This window comes from Neodiprion lecontei, chromosome 1 (assembly GCF_021901455.1).
Source record: "Neodiprion lecontei isolate iyNeoLeco1 chromosome 1, iyNeoLeco1.1, whole genome shotgun sequence".
NCBI classification, from domain to species: Eukaryota; Metazoa; Arthropoda; class Insecta; order Hymenoptera; family Diprionidae; genus Neodiprion; species Neodiprion lecontei.
The window spans coordinates 40395965-40413473 of NC_060260.1; the positions used below are offsets into that span (position 1 = coordinate 40395965).

General features: G+C 37.0%; 1 protein-coding gene across 4 annotated transcripts in view; it reads left to right on the forward strand.

The window, feature by feature from the left end:
• LOC107224875 (transportin-1) overlaps window positions 1-17509 on the forward strand; it is a 25687-nt gene continuing 8178 nt past the window's right edge. The window contains exons 1-15 of one of the 4 annotated variants that reach the window (XM_046729861.1): window positions 1-289; window positions 1032-1107; window positions 2907-3086; window positions 3188-3536; window positions 3630-3831; window positions 3999-4392; window positions 4480-4791; window positions 4998-5235; window positions 5371-5660; window positions 5798-5896; window positions 6299-6394; window positions 7987-8062; window positions 9033-9207; window positions 9378-9504; window positions 16134-16525. In XM_046729861.1, coding sequence (XP_046585817.1) covers window positions 185-289; window positions 1032-1107; window positions 2907-3086; window positions 3188-3536; window positions 3630-3831; window positions 3999-4392; window positions 4480-4791; window positions 4998-5235; window positions 5371-5660; window positions 5798-5896; window positions 6299-6394; window positions 7987-8062; window positions 9033-9207; window positions 9378-9485 — 2700 coding nt within the window. In that variant the 5' untranslated portion in view covers window positions 1-184 and the 3' untranslated portion in view covers window positions 9486-9504; window positions 16134-16525. Of the gene's footprint in view, window positions 290-1031; window positions 1108-2906; window positions 3087-3187; window positions 3537-3629; window positions 3832-3998; window positions 4393-4479; window positions 4792-4997; window positions 5236-5370; window positions 5661-5797; window positions 5897-6298; window positions 6395-7986; window positions 8063-9032; window positions 9208-9377; window positions 9505-9598; window positions 9709-9742; window positions 10096-16133; window positions 16526-17509 lie in introns of those variants that run through there. The other 3 variants (XM_015665109.2, XM_046729862.1, XM_046729863.1) reach the window with 3 other exon arrangements.

A 17509-nucleotide genomic window follows, 5' to 3' on the forward strand; every position in this document is an offset into this window, starting at 1 on the left:
CATTGCCGCGTCGTTTCTGAATCACGTGAATTTTCGCCCAACTTGTCACCGCGAAGGCGTTTAAAAGCCGTCAGTCTTGCTTCAAATTCTGGACACGGCGTGGGGGTAGACAGTTCTTCCGGCTTCCGTTAAGTTTGCGAGGTCAGAGAAGGCTGACTGTTCCGTGGTGCCGTTGAAAAACACAATGAAAATGGCGTGGCAACCGCAGGAGGAGGGACTTAGGCAAATTTTGACACTGTTGAAGGAGTCTCAGAGCCCAGACACAGCGACCCAACGTGCCGTGCAACAAGTATCCTTACCCTATTTACACTGAAAATTTATTTCACGTTGAACGATCAGCAGGAGTTCTGTAATACTTGCCAATCTGCGCTGCGCTGCCAAGGGCGTGCTTTTATTGACAAATTATTCAACCTGGAAAACCGTCCAGTGTCGAGTGACGTTCGAATAATCGCAATTTATCACCTCCTATCTCGCGTCCTGGCTGCACCCGATCTTTAATTCATTTCAGAAGCGACAGTACTTTAGTTTCATTTACCCGCCCAGCTCCCGGTCAAATATTTCGACGTATTTACAAAATATTACAATTAGCAATTTGCCTCCACGCTGATACGGCATCAGTAGCTTGTGTCAAATCTTCCCGGCTACTTCTTATTCTAACTCCGTAGGTTTTCTCAAGTTTCGAAAATGTCTTTTTGTCAATTTAGTACAGCTTCGTATTTGCTTCTATTTTTTTTTTTTTGCACAAATTATTTAACGTTCTCATTTTCAATATTCTTTCAAGAGTTTTTAATTAATTCAGCAGCACTTAGCGAGCAATGAGTTGGATGGTTAGATAATTTTCCATTTTGGGAATCAAAGTGGATTCTTATCTCTGTTCTCACTTTCATTTAGACGTATCAATAACGAGTTGAGTCACAACTGTGATCTTGATCCAATTTTCAAAACAACTCTTCACTCTTCTTTAGGCGGTGCCAAATTACTACCTACTTGTACACAAGTATTTATTTTCTTTAACCAAAGACTTGTTACAGAAATTGGAAGAACTCAACAAATTTCCAGATTTCAACAACTACCTGATATTTGTCTTGACGAAATTGACGTCCGAAGGTATGACATTCTCCACATTTATCATTTTAATCGCTACTTATTTGTAATTAAGAAAGAAACCTCAACAACTTTTCAGTGAAAGCAACTTTCAAGTTTACAGTTACTTTTTTTTTCTTGATAAATAACGTTTTGGCCTTAAGGAACACCCCAAACTAACTATCACAGCAGTTCACAGTTATAAAAACATGTTGATCAGTACTAAGGAATGCTTATCTGAAATTAATGAGATGTTGTCAAATAGTGACATATGTTAAACTTGAAAAATACCTTATGAAGCTTTCTATGGATCAAAATAACTTAATTAACCATTGACTCGTGAGCGACTGCATCAGCATCGAGCTGGACAGATATTTGAAATTTTATATTTATAATATGCAAAGTGCCTACATGTCCCCTATAGATTGTTAGTGTTAAGTACCAATTATATAATATATAATTTCACGACTACCAAGCTGTATTTTATGTGAAACTACGTATCATGTCACAAAAGATTCCTAGTCATTAGTAGAAAGTATAAAGAGCATTAGCATTTCCCAAAATTGCAAACTAATCTCCCTCGACATAAAATCACTTTAGTAAAGATGGAATTCTTACGTGGTGTGAAAGTAATGCATCGAAACTATTTTGTACATGTAAATCAGTGATATAGGCAAATAGAGGGTGTGGCCATTGGCTCCCCAATGAGTCTTTTGGTTGTTTATCTGTTCATGAAAAAATTAGAGAGTAAAGTCATTGCGAGGTTAGATTATGGTCTTCCCTTTTTTGGAAGGTGCGTCCGAAATATTATCTTGTGTGTCCATGTACACTACGTTAAAGATGTAGTTTACAAATTCCACGAATCCGATCAATTTCGTATAAATTGAAAATACGTAAATAAAATCTAGCAAGACAACTGAATCAGTGATTGATTAAACACATGCTGACTAACAATGGATATTTCCCTACGCATATTAATAACGCTAAAGAAAACTGAACAAAGTGTATAATAGGATGTCAAACAAAAATTGCGTTGCATCTTTCCTATGTCAAATGGTTAGTTGAGAAACTTTGAACATGCATGATGAATATATAACTAATATTCGCTATGAAATCACCTACAACCAAGAGTACTTGAGAAGATAATTTGCGATATTGATTTGTTGTAAAAATAATCAATACAACCAAAAATGACAGCCCAACCAACTAACTGATATAGGTAATTGAAGTAACATGTATATCCAACTTCTTTAAAAGATGAATGCTTTGTTACATGTTTTGATTAAGAATGCTAATGACAAACCAACTATATATAACTAGTTACTAAGGTAGTTGTTGGAAATTAATCGAAAACATAACATCTCACAAATCTACCACAAATGTGAGCGTTTAGGCAAGAATGTAAAGTCAAAAGTTTCGTTCTTTAATTATTTAGTCTATTCAAGTATTGTATCCCAAAAACAAGCATCCTACGTAAAAAGATTTTATAACTTTGAAATAGTTTCATGTAGGCTGATTACTGTACAATTTTGAGTGCTAAAAATGGACTGCTGCGAACGTCCCGCGACCAAAATGTTATTCATCGTGATTGACAGAAAAATTATCTTATACCAGCAAATCAGAAATTCTTTCATGCAGTATTCACTGTCTAAATTATATTTTCACACTGGGTTTCAATCAATCTTGAGTTACCTTAATTTAGGCAAGATCAGTTTTCGTTATGCAAATAGTAGGTAATTCGATGAAACTTGTATAAAAATTAGGTGGAGTCAATTATTTTCTACAATTCTGCATTACGAATTAAGAAAATTCTCTAATGACAGATGAACCAACAAGGTCTTTGAGCGGACTAATATTGAAGAACAACGTAAAAGCGCACTTCAACATATTTGTACCTGAAGTGACAAATTTCATAAAACAAGAATGTCTTTCTGCAATTGGAGATCCTTCCCCACTGATTCGTGCTACAGTTGGCATTCTGATAACAACAGTCGCGTCAAAAGGTATGGTGATACCATTAGTAATTATATTGAGAATTTATGGTACAAAAAAGAAAACCTCTGTTGAAATTACACTCTAATCTTATTTTTGTAATGCAACATAGGTGAGCTCACATCTTGGCCGGAACTTCTACCGGCACTTTGTCAGATGCTGGATTCTCAAGACTACAATGTATGCGAGGGGGCCTTCGGCGCTCTATTAAAGATCTGTGAAGACTCGGCAGAATTATTAGACTCTGATGCGCTGAATCGTCCATTGAATGTTCTCATTCCCAAGTTTCTCCAATTCTTCAGACACACGAGCCCAAAAATTAGATCTCATGCTATTGCTTGTGTCAATCACTTCATAATCAACAGAACCCAAGCTCTGATGATTCACATCGATAGCTTTCTAGAAAATTTGTTTTATTTAGCGACGGACGACGATCCAGAAGTTCGAAAAAATGTCTGCAGGTAAAATTAAACATTTATTTAAATTTATACTGCTTAATTATTCATTAAATCCTTAAGATTGCTAATGCGATTTCAATTTGATTCAATCTATAGGGCGCTGGTCATGCTTCTAGAAGTCCGAATGGATAGACTTATACCTCATATGCACAATATCATTGAATACATGCTCATGAGAACCCAAGATCCCGACGAAGGTGTTGCTCTTGAAGCTTGTGAGTTTTGGCTGTCGTTAGCAGAGCAGCAAATATGTAAAGAGGCACTTGCTCCACATTTAACGAGGCTAGTTCCTGTTTTGGTAAGTGAAAAAGCAAGCTAACCTCAGAGATCTCTAAAACCCAGTTAATATTAACATTATTCAATCAAAAGTAGTAATATGTTACATATTAAATTTGAATATAATTACTTCTTACAATGTTCTCAATTTCGTGTGATTCGGCTGGCTCAGTTTGAAAATTTTTACAGGTCAGAGGTATGAAGTACTCTGAGATCGACATCATTTTATTGAAAGGTGATGTCGAGGAGGATGAGATGATCCCAGACAGGGAGGAGGACATAAGGCCTAGGTTTCACAAGTCTAGAACACATAATACACACCACACTTCAATTAACAAACACTCAGATGACAATGGAGTAGGTGACGATGACGATTCCGATCCTGAAGACGGTGGAGACGATGATTCGACACTCAGCGATTGGAATCTACGAAAATGTTCAGCAGCTGCTCTGGACATGCTCGCCAACGTATTTGGAGAAGAATTGCTTCCAGTTTTAGTACCAATATTAAAAGAGACTCTTTTCCATCAAGACTGGGAAATCAAAGAGTCAGGAATACTCGCCCTTGGAGCAATTGCCGAAGGTAATTTAGACTTTTCTGATAATGCATTTAGTTGTCGGTTGGTACTAAACTTTGGTGAATAAAATATATCACGATCTAACCTCTTAGGTTGCATGACTGGGATGATACCACATTTGTCTGAACTGATACCCTACTTGATTGGCTGTCTTGGTGATAAAAAGGCGCTTGTACGTTCCATTACCTGCTGGACTTTGAGCAGGTATGCACATTGGGTTTGCTCGCAACCCCACGACACACATCTTAAACCTTTGATGACCGAGTTGCTCAAAAGAGTTCTTGACGGAAATAAACGAGTCCAAGAAGCGGCATGTTCTGCATTTGCAACCCTCGAAGAGGAAGCATCAACGGAGTTGGTTCCTTACCTAGGATTTATTTTGGAAACACTAGTCTTTGCTTTCGGCAAGTATATTTCTTATCAACAAACCTTTTCTTTTTACTTATGCAGCCGGTATAAGTTCGCTTGAAGCCTGTTTAAGCTAAGGTTTACATTGAATTAGATACAAAGTAAATACCATGGCATTTTTATAGTTCTGCTGAAACGTAGATTTTCGTCTTTGTGAACTTCACAACAATTTCCAACGTTTCGTATTATATTAATCCAACAGGAAAGTACCAACACAAAAACTTACTGATACTTTACGACGCGATTGGGACACTGGCAGATTCAGTTGGTCGGCATTTGAATAAGCCTGAATATATCAACTTGCTCATGCCACCATTAATTAATAAGTGGAATGTATTGAAGGATGAAGACAAAGACCTCTTTCCATTGTTGGAGTGTCTGTCGTCTGTTGCCACTGCACTACAATCAGGGTTTCTTCCTTACTGTAAACCAGTCTACAGGTGTGAAAAGTTATTTTGCAACTCGTATTAGTAAAAATGAAAAGATTAAATTGAATCAGTTTTTTTTTTTCTTGTTATTTCCGTTGCATTATAGCGTACGTTGATATGCACTTTCATTTTGCGTTTCTCTTGCAGGCGATGCATCTCGTTAGTCGAGCAGACACTGAACCAACATATTGCAAACACGCAGAGTCCTGAACAGTTCGATGCACCTGATAAAGACTTTATGATCGTTGCATTGGATCTGTTAAGTGGTTTGGCAGAAGGTTTGGACGGAGAAATAGAGAATTTGGTGCTCGATAGCAACGTGATGCAGTTGCTGTATCAGTGCATGCAGGATCCAATGTCTGAAGTTAGGCAGAGCAGCTTTGCCCTACTTGGAGATCTCACAAAAGCGTGTTTCCAACATGTATTACCCTGCATACGTTAGTGCACTTTCATGATTATTACCTAATTTTATGTATTGAAAATATGGTGCAGCTAGTATATTCAATTTACATAAAGCTTATTACCTAACTGCGTCAAATTCTTCAAGTAATCATATTTTGAAATTTGTTTTTAGCGGACTTTATGCCTATCCTTGGTCAGAACTTGAACCCTGAATTCATATCAGTGTGTAACAACGCAACCTGGGCTATTGGAGAAATATCTATAAAACTTGGTAAGTTCTAACATTTTCGATCTGTTCATTAAGCAACAAATTCTTTCAGATTATTCATTTATTTGTTTACACTTCAACGTCCACAAAAAGTTCACGCAATTTTCAGTTTTCAATTTAAAAATTATATCGTCCTCAACTGAGAATATTTATTTTATCAATGACCAAAGCCTTGACAAATAATAACGTTTCTAAAATTCTATAAGAAAATCGTGATGACCGTTTCTGACTTCGATTTTTTCCTATGCTTTTCGTCGAATTTTAAACTTTGAATACCTATTATGTAATGCTAAACGTTTCTAAATTGGTTTCCCCCAAAGTGACTGCTTAAAAAGATGAGAAGTTTAAAAGTGAGTTTTTATGACTATAGTGAACTTTTTATTAGAAATTTTCTCTTTTCAACAGGTGGTGACACAAGTCCGTACGTTCCTTTGATCCTGTCACAGCTAATTGACATAATCAACCGACCTAATGCGCCTAAGACACTCCTGGAAAATACCGGTAAGTTATGCAACTTTGAATAAATTGTCGAAACTTATTTTGTACCCACTTCCACTGCGGACTGCCGAAAAGCAGCTGCACCCGTTGTATGGCTTGAGCCTAATACGTATCGAAGAATCACATTGAAGGTAGTGTACTCGGCAACAAAATATTGATAATATACAAAATGAACTGAAAGTTGAAACTGAAATATCGAACAATCGGACGGAATATGTTGAATCAATATGGTATATCTATGAGTTTGTTTGATTAAAATTTGTCACCTTATTATCATTACTGTTGCTTGTTTTGTAGTCATGGAATTTGGTTCCTGTAGAATTTTAATTATTGACAGTTTTTTCGTTCAGCTAGTTCTGATTCGTCATGAAAATCAATATTTTCAGTGGTTTGATTCTCAGCATAGATCTGTATAATTTTACCAATCACAAATCCCTTTAGCTGTTTCATGTACAGGGTAGAACGACAAATATTTGAGGGATATATACAAGTTGACTTTTCTGAAGAACATGATTTTGTAATCTGGTAGCATTGCGTATCTCTGGTAAAATGTTATCATACTGTTTCTAGAAATAGTAAAAAGTTACCGAGTAAAATACTATAGTAAAATTGTAAAATGCAAACGTTACGTCAATGATATGAGCAAAGTTAAAAGTGCTTGTAGTGAAGAGTCTTGTAAATCAAAATACTCTATGTACTCCACACTCAACATATAAAACCAAAACTGAATACTTGGAACAAGTTTTTCAATATTTTCAAAGTAACTTTTCGTACGAATATGTATAAGGTCAAGTGATAAGACTCTAAAACATAATTTACATGAACCTGATATCAAGGCTTACGAATAAATTTTTTATGTGTCAACTTGTATGTAGTCTTTTAAAACATGGTGTCCAGCAGTCAGAAGAACTGGAAATTATAGGATTGTCAAATTTTATTTAGCAGCGAGAATGTATGGAAAAATTGAAAATTATTTTCTTGACAATGACAAAAGATAAACTTCGGGAATGTTGTTATCATGATTTTAATACTATTTTAAGATCAGTTCGCCAAGTATTTGAAATATTTACATTGAAAACAGATATAGAAAGTGTAAAAAAAGTTGAATCATCTGGTCAAGAAAGACCAGTGCAAGGTAGGGAAAAATTAATGAAAAGTTAGGGAATTTTACATGCTATACTCGATGGACATTATGAAAAGAAATCACGCGATAACGGAAAGTAATTGATTAAATTTTCGTTCGTTTCAAATGAACTTGAAAAATTAATTATTTGGTGTGCAGCTATTATAATTTTTCCTATTGTTTCAGCAACTAGGATAGTTGTATTACCTATGTTTACTATTATAAGTATTTGATATGTTGATTGATGATACGTTGACCTGTGTTTACCTTGTCTCTATTGATTGTTATTGATATTGATTATTAATTGATTAATTGATTAATTATGAATTTATTAAAGTTACACGCAGCAGAGTATTCGCCTGAGTTGGTTGTTGGTTCGCTATCAGTTTGTCTTATTGTTTGTGTTTCCGGTCACTTCACTACACTTCGCTTCACTTCACTACTTACCGAAATGAAATGAAATGAAACGTAGCCATAACGATCGGTCGCCTAGGTTATGTGTGTCCCCACGACGTCGCCCCCATGTTACAGCAGTTTGTCCGACAGTGGTGTGTAACTTTTTTAATTATTATTATTACATTCTATTATCATTACATTATTATATCCTATTTTTATTAGTATTTTATTACGTATTATCACTATTTATCTATTATTATTCCTGATCCCTATAATTAATTGCATTGATATATAGTCATTTTTGAGTCGTTGCGTACCCATTGCTCTAGACCAGAAACGGTCCTGGAGTGTTCATCTAACGTCTTTCTGTCCATAACAACAAAAATTGGATACAAATCATTATCGATATGATACTTCAAAAATGTCCAATCTTCGCTATCTATAATTACTTTATAGTACCGCTCGAGTACCGGTACATAGATTTTTATGGATGTTTTCAGTGAGTACGTATAATAATTACAGTTACTACCACAAAATTTGACTTTGGTATCAGGAAGTAATATCCCTAATACTAGTACTAACTTGTGTCCTCTAGTGCGTACCCTATACATAATTTTTGTAACACGTTATTTAATCTTTCAGTGCCACGATGAACTCTCTGATTGTTACCAATATGTAATTCGTGTTGATAATTCTGTTATTTTTTTTTTTTCATACGTTAATCCTTTGCAAGGTAACAGTCATCCAAATTGCTGCTTTCGTGAATAAAAAATTCGTCTCTCATTCTTTGTTCTTATTATCATCTCTTACAAAGGATTAATGTAAAGCTTTCAGCTGATATCCTCAGGCAGATAGGGGGGTGACAAGATTAAAATCAATTCTACTTGCATCGAAAGTGAAATGAGTTTTCTGTCGTTTCTACGCAATGTAAAAATTTGGTTAAAACGAAAACTATTGCTTGAACATTTCAACGACTCTGTTCCATGCAAGCAATTACTCAACCATACCACTTATCTATAAACCTCTTGTCGCAGAGGATAACAATGTAGATCTACATTCTAAATTAATACTCTTTGATTATCAGAGTAGACTTTCTAATGTTATTTTAACCTTTATCAATAGGTGCACATCGCTAAGGAATATACGAGATAACGAGGAGAAGGATTCAGCATTTAGAGGCATGTGCCAAATGATTACTGTTAATCCTGCCGGTGTTGTACCAGACTTTATCTTCTTCTGTGATGCTGTCGCTTCCTGGGTTACACCTAGAGACGATCTTAAGGACATGTTCCACAAAGTGTGTATACGTGCTTTGCTTTCAAATATGCTCAAATCAAAATTTCCAGCCAACTATGATATGATGTAAAAAAATTGGTCAAATTTCAAATTTAATTATGAGACAAGTTGACTGACATAGTTTTGCTGGGTTGGACGAAAGAGTAATGTATATAAAATTTGAATTGACAGATTTTGCATGGGTTCAAAAATCAAGTTGGTGCAGAAAACTGGAAACGATTTTCCGACCAATTTCCGCCACAGCTTAGTGAGCGGCTTCATGGCATGTATGGCGTCTGAGCAGCCCCGCCTACTTATTGTAAGTACATATTAACGTTGTAGATACTTAGTTTGTGACGACTTGATCAGTCAATTAAGTACGCGAACTAATTTACGGCTGGTGTGTAATTTAGATCAAAGGATCGAAGTATCGGAAGGCTTCCTGAATTTTGGCCACGACATTTTCTCACGCTCCAAGCCCCAACTGATAGATTTCAATACGAAAAAAGACAGTTTGTCGATATACCGAGTTACTTCCTGCTGTTTTTATTTTTCAGACGGCCGCTGTACGGGGCAGGCCGAATGGGGTTGGGCGGGGAATAATAATACTGGGTGGACAGGGTGGGTGGGTGAAACCACGGCCTCTTCTCATCGTCATCGTCATCTCGTAAACGTATTCGTAATCGTCGTAACCGTCTCGTCGTCGTTGTGAGGCCCTCGGAAAAATGCACGATCTCAATGTAATCGTTTGTCATTCTGAAACGATAAACAAAATAGTAATCCATGCGGCGGATGAAAACTCGAAAAGATGAAGAAAATGAGAAAGAAAATACTATCACAAAGGGAAAAAACAAAGTATATAAACACATAAATAAAACGTATCAACACACAGCGGCCGAGGGGAACTAAAGGGAGGGTGGGTCAGGGTGGGAGGGAGGGTGGGTTATTGTGGGTATCATCACCACTTAGTGTGGAGAAAAGGGAGGGAAAAGAAAGGTACCGCACGGCGGCCATTTATGGTACCGCGAAAACGTAGGAGTGTGCGGTTATACGCGCAAATTGAATTAGTGATTCATACACTGGTTGGCATATTACGCCCAAGTGTACAAAAAGAAAAAAAAAAAAAAACAAAATGCAATCAAGCTGCAGTTCTTTATTATCAAGACTACTGGCTTATATTATCTACTGCGCACTGCTCAAGATTAATATTCTTGTGCTAATCCAATATGAGAGAAACAATTGACTCTTCTTATCTTCACTTTCTCGTATGCGCTTAGCTACGTACACATTATGTATGTACATGTATTTTTCTTCCGGCAATCGAGTGCCATAAATCGCTTCTTTATGTGAGAGAAAAAACAGTTAAAGTAGACAAATGAACGTATTATATATTTCTCATCGAGCAGCCGCGCAAAATTCTTTCGACCTTGATATATATATATATATTTTTTCCAAACTTGTATGTTTTTATTATTGTAAATTACAAGGCATAAGAGGGGGGAAAAAAGAATAAGAAGAATTTTGCATCATGTCTTTTTGTCTCTTCATAAGATCGATCAGTGTCAACCAACGTGTTTTAGAAATTGTTGAAAAAAAATTTTTTACTACCAGTTATCAAAGATCGGTACCAACGATTTATATCGTAAATGACATGTTCGATATAAGTGAAATACTGTATAAACTGTGCTGTTTTTGTAATTAAGAGTAGTGACTGGCTAAAAGAGATTCGGTGGTCTACAAAATGAAAAAAGTAACATGGCGCAATAATATCCGATTAGAAATACAAAAAAAGCTTTGTTTTATCGCGTAACGATGAATTAGATTACATCAAAGAACTAAAAAGCTCATATCCAGAACTGTTATAATCTTCAGAAACAGTTTCGAGTACACGCATACTCATCAATCAATCGCACAAGTGCGCTATATTGCCGCGCTTTAGTTGCAAATACAAATGCGATTAAGCTTCAAATATTCCAAATTATTTAACTTTTAGTTGAAGGATTAAGTTTTTTTAATTATTATCAAAACGACGCAATTGACCCATAAAAAAAATTAGGGAGGGGGGGATTTTCGTGTTCAACATATAAATGTATGATTCGAGACTATGATTAATGCAAGGCCAATGCGATCAGGCCTTTTATTCGCATAAATTTGAAAAACTCTCATAATATCTAGAAACGAAGGAAAAAAAGTTTATTATTCCACACATTTGGGTTTTTTCATTTTTATTTATTTTTTTTTTTGCTCTTTATCAACCCAAGAATATTGTTAAGATTTAAATAAGTAAAGCTCAGTTCACGCAAGAAATTTCGATGTCTATGTTTGTTTTACGTTAATGTCTCAGCAAATTAATCCCAAATTGGAAAGCTTTAATAAAGTAATGTGAATGGCAGGGAACAAGAAATGCTAGTGGCAAGCAAAATGATATCGAAAGATACAAGACTTCAAATTTCTATTTCCTTAATTATTTTGTTTGTTGATTTAGGATTTCTGTTTGTAGTTTTCTTTTTAATTTTTTTTCTTTATTTTCTTATTTATCATCCACACGTGACGTAAATTATGTATACAAAGGTTTACTCACGATTGATACTTCACATTTCCATTAACTGTCGCTAGGTGATGTTATTATTAGCAAAATTATTTCGATCAAAGTTCTATCGAAGTCTGTTGTCTTTGGACGTCAAATCAGAACTCGAAAGATCAGGAAAAGAGCTGAAAACTTTCAGATTACGTATTGGTGATATGTGATCGCTCCCTACTCAACTGATGTTAGTTTGTCAATCACTTGACAGTAATTGTCATCGATAAATCTGATCCCAAATTAGTCCTTTCCTAACCCTGCCTGCGCCATTTTTGTGATATTAATGACTGTCTTTTTTTTTTTCTCCTCATTTACAACTTTTTCCATATTGCCGAATGAATCGGGTCGCAATCAGACGGTCAATCAGTCAACTTGTAACTCGTAAGATTTTAACATTTTTCTGTTCCACTTCCCCTCGGCGTTAATCTTCGAATTCACCAAGAATCTTTTAATAATGTAATCTTTTTATTTATTTTTATTTATTATAAATACTATTATTATTATTATTTCCAAGACGATATTTCAACCCGTTTAATCAGTTAAAAATTTACCTAGTTGCGTGTGTTGCGGTGAATTCCGACTGTCTGATCTGATACCGAAAGAAAGCGAAAAAGTACAGCTGGTATGACGTAATTAATTGACAAATGAGCACGAAAGTTGGAAGCTTAAATACGCGCTACTTATGTGTAACGTAGTATGATCATAAAAATTTAAATGTTATTAGACAACCGAAAGGAATTGTGATTGATAGATATTTTTATTTTATTTTATTTTATTTATTTTTTTTCAATCAATGTTTTACTATTAGCATATTTTTTTTCCTTTCAATTTAATTATGTGTAACAAAGTACCAAATTTCTATTGCAAGTTGCGTAAGCGTAGCGTGAAAATAAAATGCTGAAGGGGAAGTCATAAATGAATGTATGGGATTATAATGTATGTATTTGTGGTAATTAGGGGCGGTGATCGAATATTGAAGTAATAATTAAACGGCAAAAACACAAGTAAATATATTGTTGTATCTTTATTATTATTTTATTTTTTATTTTTTTTTATTATTGTTGATGTTGTCGCTGTTGTTGTTATTACTGCATGAGACTATAGCGTAATAGACTGACGACGAGCCATAAACGTGGTTAAATAATTATATTATAATATCTCTCACTTAATGCTACGTTACGGTTATTATTATAATTATTTTTAATTCTTTTTTCCCACGATGACTGCTAGTACTATTAGGCGGTGTATTTTATTAATTATATATCCATTGTAGAACGTTCCGTGCAGGCAATATTGGAAGTGGTTTCTATCCTCTGAGAAATTTGACTAGACGTATGTTGTTCACGTTGTATAATATTTTATCACGGTTTAAGGAGATATACTCAATCTCAACGTGGATTTAGATATCACCAAATATCCAAGTCCACGTTTTCATTTCACGCAAAAATGTGTTGGTGTGTTTCTTTTTTCAAAATTGCATGTAGAAATCGGCCGTTACGCCCTTTGCGGTATGATGCATAATCTTTGATGATAGCCAAAATGGAAGACATTTAACGATGTACAGGCGTGTAGGTCGAAATCGTGCCAGGTGATTGAAAATTATAGAAATTGTTCTTGCTTTTACTTTAAAACCCTGCATAGAATTTGGAAGCGATTGTCTGAACCTGAATTAATTTACTTTTAATTTTTCGTGATTTTACATTAAGCCTGACAGTTTCCTGTAAGAATCAATGCAAAATTACGCACAATTAAACGAAAAATAATGCCGGTAAGGTTGAGATAATGCTTTCCAAATTTTACACAGGTGTTTAAAATAAAAGTGAGATCAATTTGTACAATTTTCATTGACCTAGCAGGATTTTGACCTACACACCTGTACATCCTTAATGCAGTCGGTGATGACTGATTATAGCATCCCCTTAAACTTATATGAGTAGAAGATCATCTTTATCCAGCACACTATCTGTTATGATCGCTGGGAACTCTCTATCCATACTTAATAATCGACGTTAATAATATTACAAGTTATTTTCAAAGGAGAGAAACTTGATAGGACTGTTCCTTGTACCTGATGATCCTATCCTTGCGGTGACAATTATTTGTTATTATTATTCTGCAATTGTTAATGTTAATATTTTTTCATCTCTTTTTCTGTCGGTTCAGATTTAAACATCGCCATTTTATTTATACTGTCATTTTTTTTTTTTTTTTTTTTTTCATCAATCGACTTTTACGGCGTTGTCACTGCCGCTATCGCTGCTATATGCTCTTCTGTAATTGTAAACGCCATAAAAACCGTCGGGGTTACGAAAGCAATATACGTATGATTAATATAGCAACAGTCAAAAAGCTGAGGGTATTACGCACCCTGTATGGAATTATTTGAGGTTCATCAACCATACATTTTATGGCTGCAGCTATATTAGGACGCCGTAATGTGTTGCAAGTTCGATGATATTGAAAATTTTTCGATCAATGATATTGCATGTAGTTAGCATAGTCCCGTAAGTATTTCACAATCATTTTTTTTATCCGACTAAAAATTGTAAAACATTATTATCACCCTGATTGTACGCATACCGTGATATATAAAACATGTTCATACACGGTACAAGCTATAGCCACGTACTGAGAAAGAGTTTCACCACGTCGTTCATTAGAGAAATGAAACAATTCAGATGAAATAAAAAAGATTTTAACTAAAACTCACGCAATTGTACGATGCATGTAATTCAACTATCCATTATCGTCATAATTCTGTCATTATAGTTTCGTGAAGAGATGTCATAAGTCACGCTCTGCGATCACTTGCACAGCTCAAGCAATCATCTCATTAATAAATAAGTTCGAAATTTTACAAGTTTGAAACTAATCGATCAGTCACGAGGGATTACTGTGGCGCGCTAAACGTACGCGGCTTGATACATGCGACTACACTGGTTCCCTCTTACGGATAAAGGAACGTGTGCACGTAGACAAACACATGCTTGAGTTTGGTCGCACGCAAGCGTGGTTGCGTTAAATCTATTCCCGATCGGTCTCAACGGGATGCTGATCCCCTTCTCCGCCGCCTCCGTGCAGGACACTCGCTAAGTGATTGGTTCTCTTGATTAGGGTCGCTCACACGGTTCAACTTCAGCTTGAAGGACAGGTGTGGTAATGATCCGTTTTCCCCGATCACGCGGGGGTCGAAGAGAGTCTGGTAGGGGGAACCGTTCTACGATACCCTCGATTTAATCTCCCCGCCTCCCGGCCGCCACTCTATTACTCGAATTGATTCGGCATCGTTGCTGCCCAGGGGGCGGAAACGGACGACAAAACGAAAACGGAAACTCCGTTTAGCTCCTCGTTTCCCTCCTCCTCCTCCTCCTCCACCTCCGATTCCTCCTTCTCACAACCTTCGAGCCCTCCGACCCGCTGTAATCTCCCCACCATCGCCACTTCCACGCGCTCACCTCGAAAAGACACATTCGCACCACCCTTCCTCTCCCCCTTCCCACCATTATTCGAATCTACTCACTTTATTTCACAGCGAATCTGTACACCATTCCCATTCAAATTCATCCGATTCAATTTTATTCTGGAAAATATACTGTCACGCGTGATCCGAATAGAACAAATTTTCCCTTATACGCACCCCTTTAACAAAATCAAATTGCTCGCTTTGATACGGTTGGTTTACATACAACATGCGCTAAATGACGTCCCGGTGATAAATAACCCTGTACCCTGATGATTGAGCGAAGTTGGATAATTCAGTTCTACGTAGATTTCAGATTCAACGCGCTTAACATTCCGAACGATTTTTTTTTTTCAAAATTATTCAACAAGCACCGAGGTTGAACCAAAGATTTCAACTTTCTATTATAAGAATGTTGCGAGAGCGGGAGAAAAGGAGGAACCGTGCCACTGTGCTTGTGGGGTGCCCCTTTACGCTTCCAGTGACCCCACCCCTTAATCTAATCCAAGGATAATCTAAAATTCATGACACACATAACTGCCAGGCGATGATATATATCTGGGGGTTAAGGGGTGGGGTTCGCCCTCGCCAGCAATCGCGGCGTTATTATTTAATGTTACGTAGGCCGTGGACGACCGGCTGTAAATCTCGGCATTCTTTTTCTATTAAACATTAACGTTAATTGAACTCCCATGCACCTTCTATCCCAGCATCTTTGAATCGGCACATTTGCATGTGGATACATACGTTCACATACGTATAGAACATAAGGATTTGTACCGCATAACAGAATTGAGAGTGATCTACTGACGAAAAAGTGCACGAAAGAAGTACACACCACAGGAGGTTTTCAACAATTGAATGGAGCTCGGAATAAAAATATCTCGATGATAAATGTTTGTTGCAGGTACTCTCTTAGTTTGGCTCTCGCTCTGCGGTAACCCGAGGAACGTAATTGATTGTTCTTCCTAGCAAGGCCCGATGGTCGTTTGGTTTTGGGTTTTCATTCGCGAGCAAGGATATTATATCGCAGTTAACACCGCCATTCAGCGTCCGCCCTGCTCCCTGACTAAGCGAAGTAACTTGGAGCCTAGAGTGCAAGGGAGGGCGACAGGGGGACAGACAAATGATGGCCAATTTAGGCGCGCGGGAGAAAAACTTCTTGAAACTCGGATTAAAACAAGCGACGAGACTCTCCGCGAAATTATCTTGGCCCTGCGAAGATTTCTTTTTATTTCATTTTATACTCCGCTTTATTTCACCCGGGGGAATTGGGATACACTGCACACTAAGCAGGTAGAGGTATATATGTGTATGTAGGGGTATACATAGGTATATAAGTGTATAATATATATCCTCTGCATGGATATTCTTACAAACTCATCGCAACGATTTTTCGACGAGAAATTATTGTGCTTTCTTTCGTGCAGTTGAATAAAAAAACCTGAAGATCAGATTGAATGAGATATTGTCGAAAATCTTGTTTATCGTACCAAGAATAATCTTTTCTCGCCAATTTTGAGGATTGCAAGATTTGACGACGGAATCCAATTCAATGTTCTAATGTCCAAATATTCCGCATGTCATGTAATTTCATTCCCCAGAAATTAATTTGATCCGGCGATTCGGATAATATACTCTTCAATTCATTACAACCCGGCAATAAATCGCAATTTTGAATTTTGAATTTGGAACGCCGGTTCTCGTTCCACTATCCGCGTTCCGAATTTCTCGGAGAGCGATCGCGCGCCCCCTAACGACGCCCAGGGGTCACGTGGGGTGGCGGGGCGGGGAGGGGGGGGGGGGAGGAGTAACGCGATTACCGGCACCCCCGCGTTGCGAGTGGACGAGCGAGTGAGCAAGCGGTTGCCGGGCTGCAGCAGCTACTACACACAACGCGGCTCTCTCTTCTCCTTGATTTATCCGACTGGCGTCGGGCAGTTATTGCATTAGCGCGTTCTACCCGGAGTCAGTCCGGTCGCCTTCACTGCCGGTGCCGCGACCACCGCGTATACACGTAGACAGGGATTCGTCCGAGCCAAGTTGGACCGACCGTGAATCATCCCCCAAGAATAATGTCTTCCCAGTTCCGAGTTCCTCCAACCATCCCCGAACTTTCCGATTTCCGCACCACTCCGTTGTGTTATTGTACCGTCCTCGACGTTCCACGTATGTATATTTCCCGGCTTGTAAGTTGGAGCATTTTTACTGTTTACTATTAAATTTTTAAAGATCTTGCAGGTAGAGAGGTGTAAAGAGGTACGAGCTTGCTGCAGAAAATTA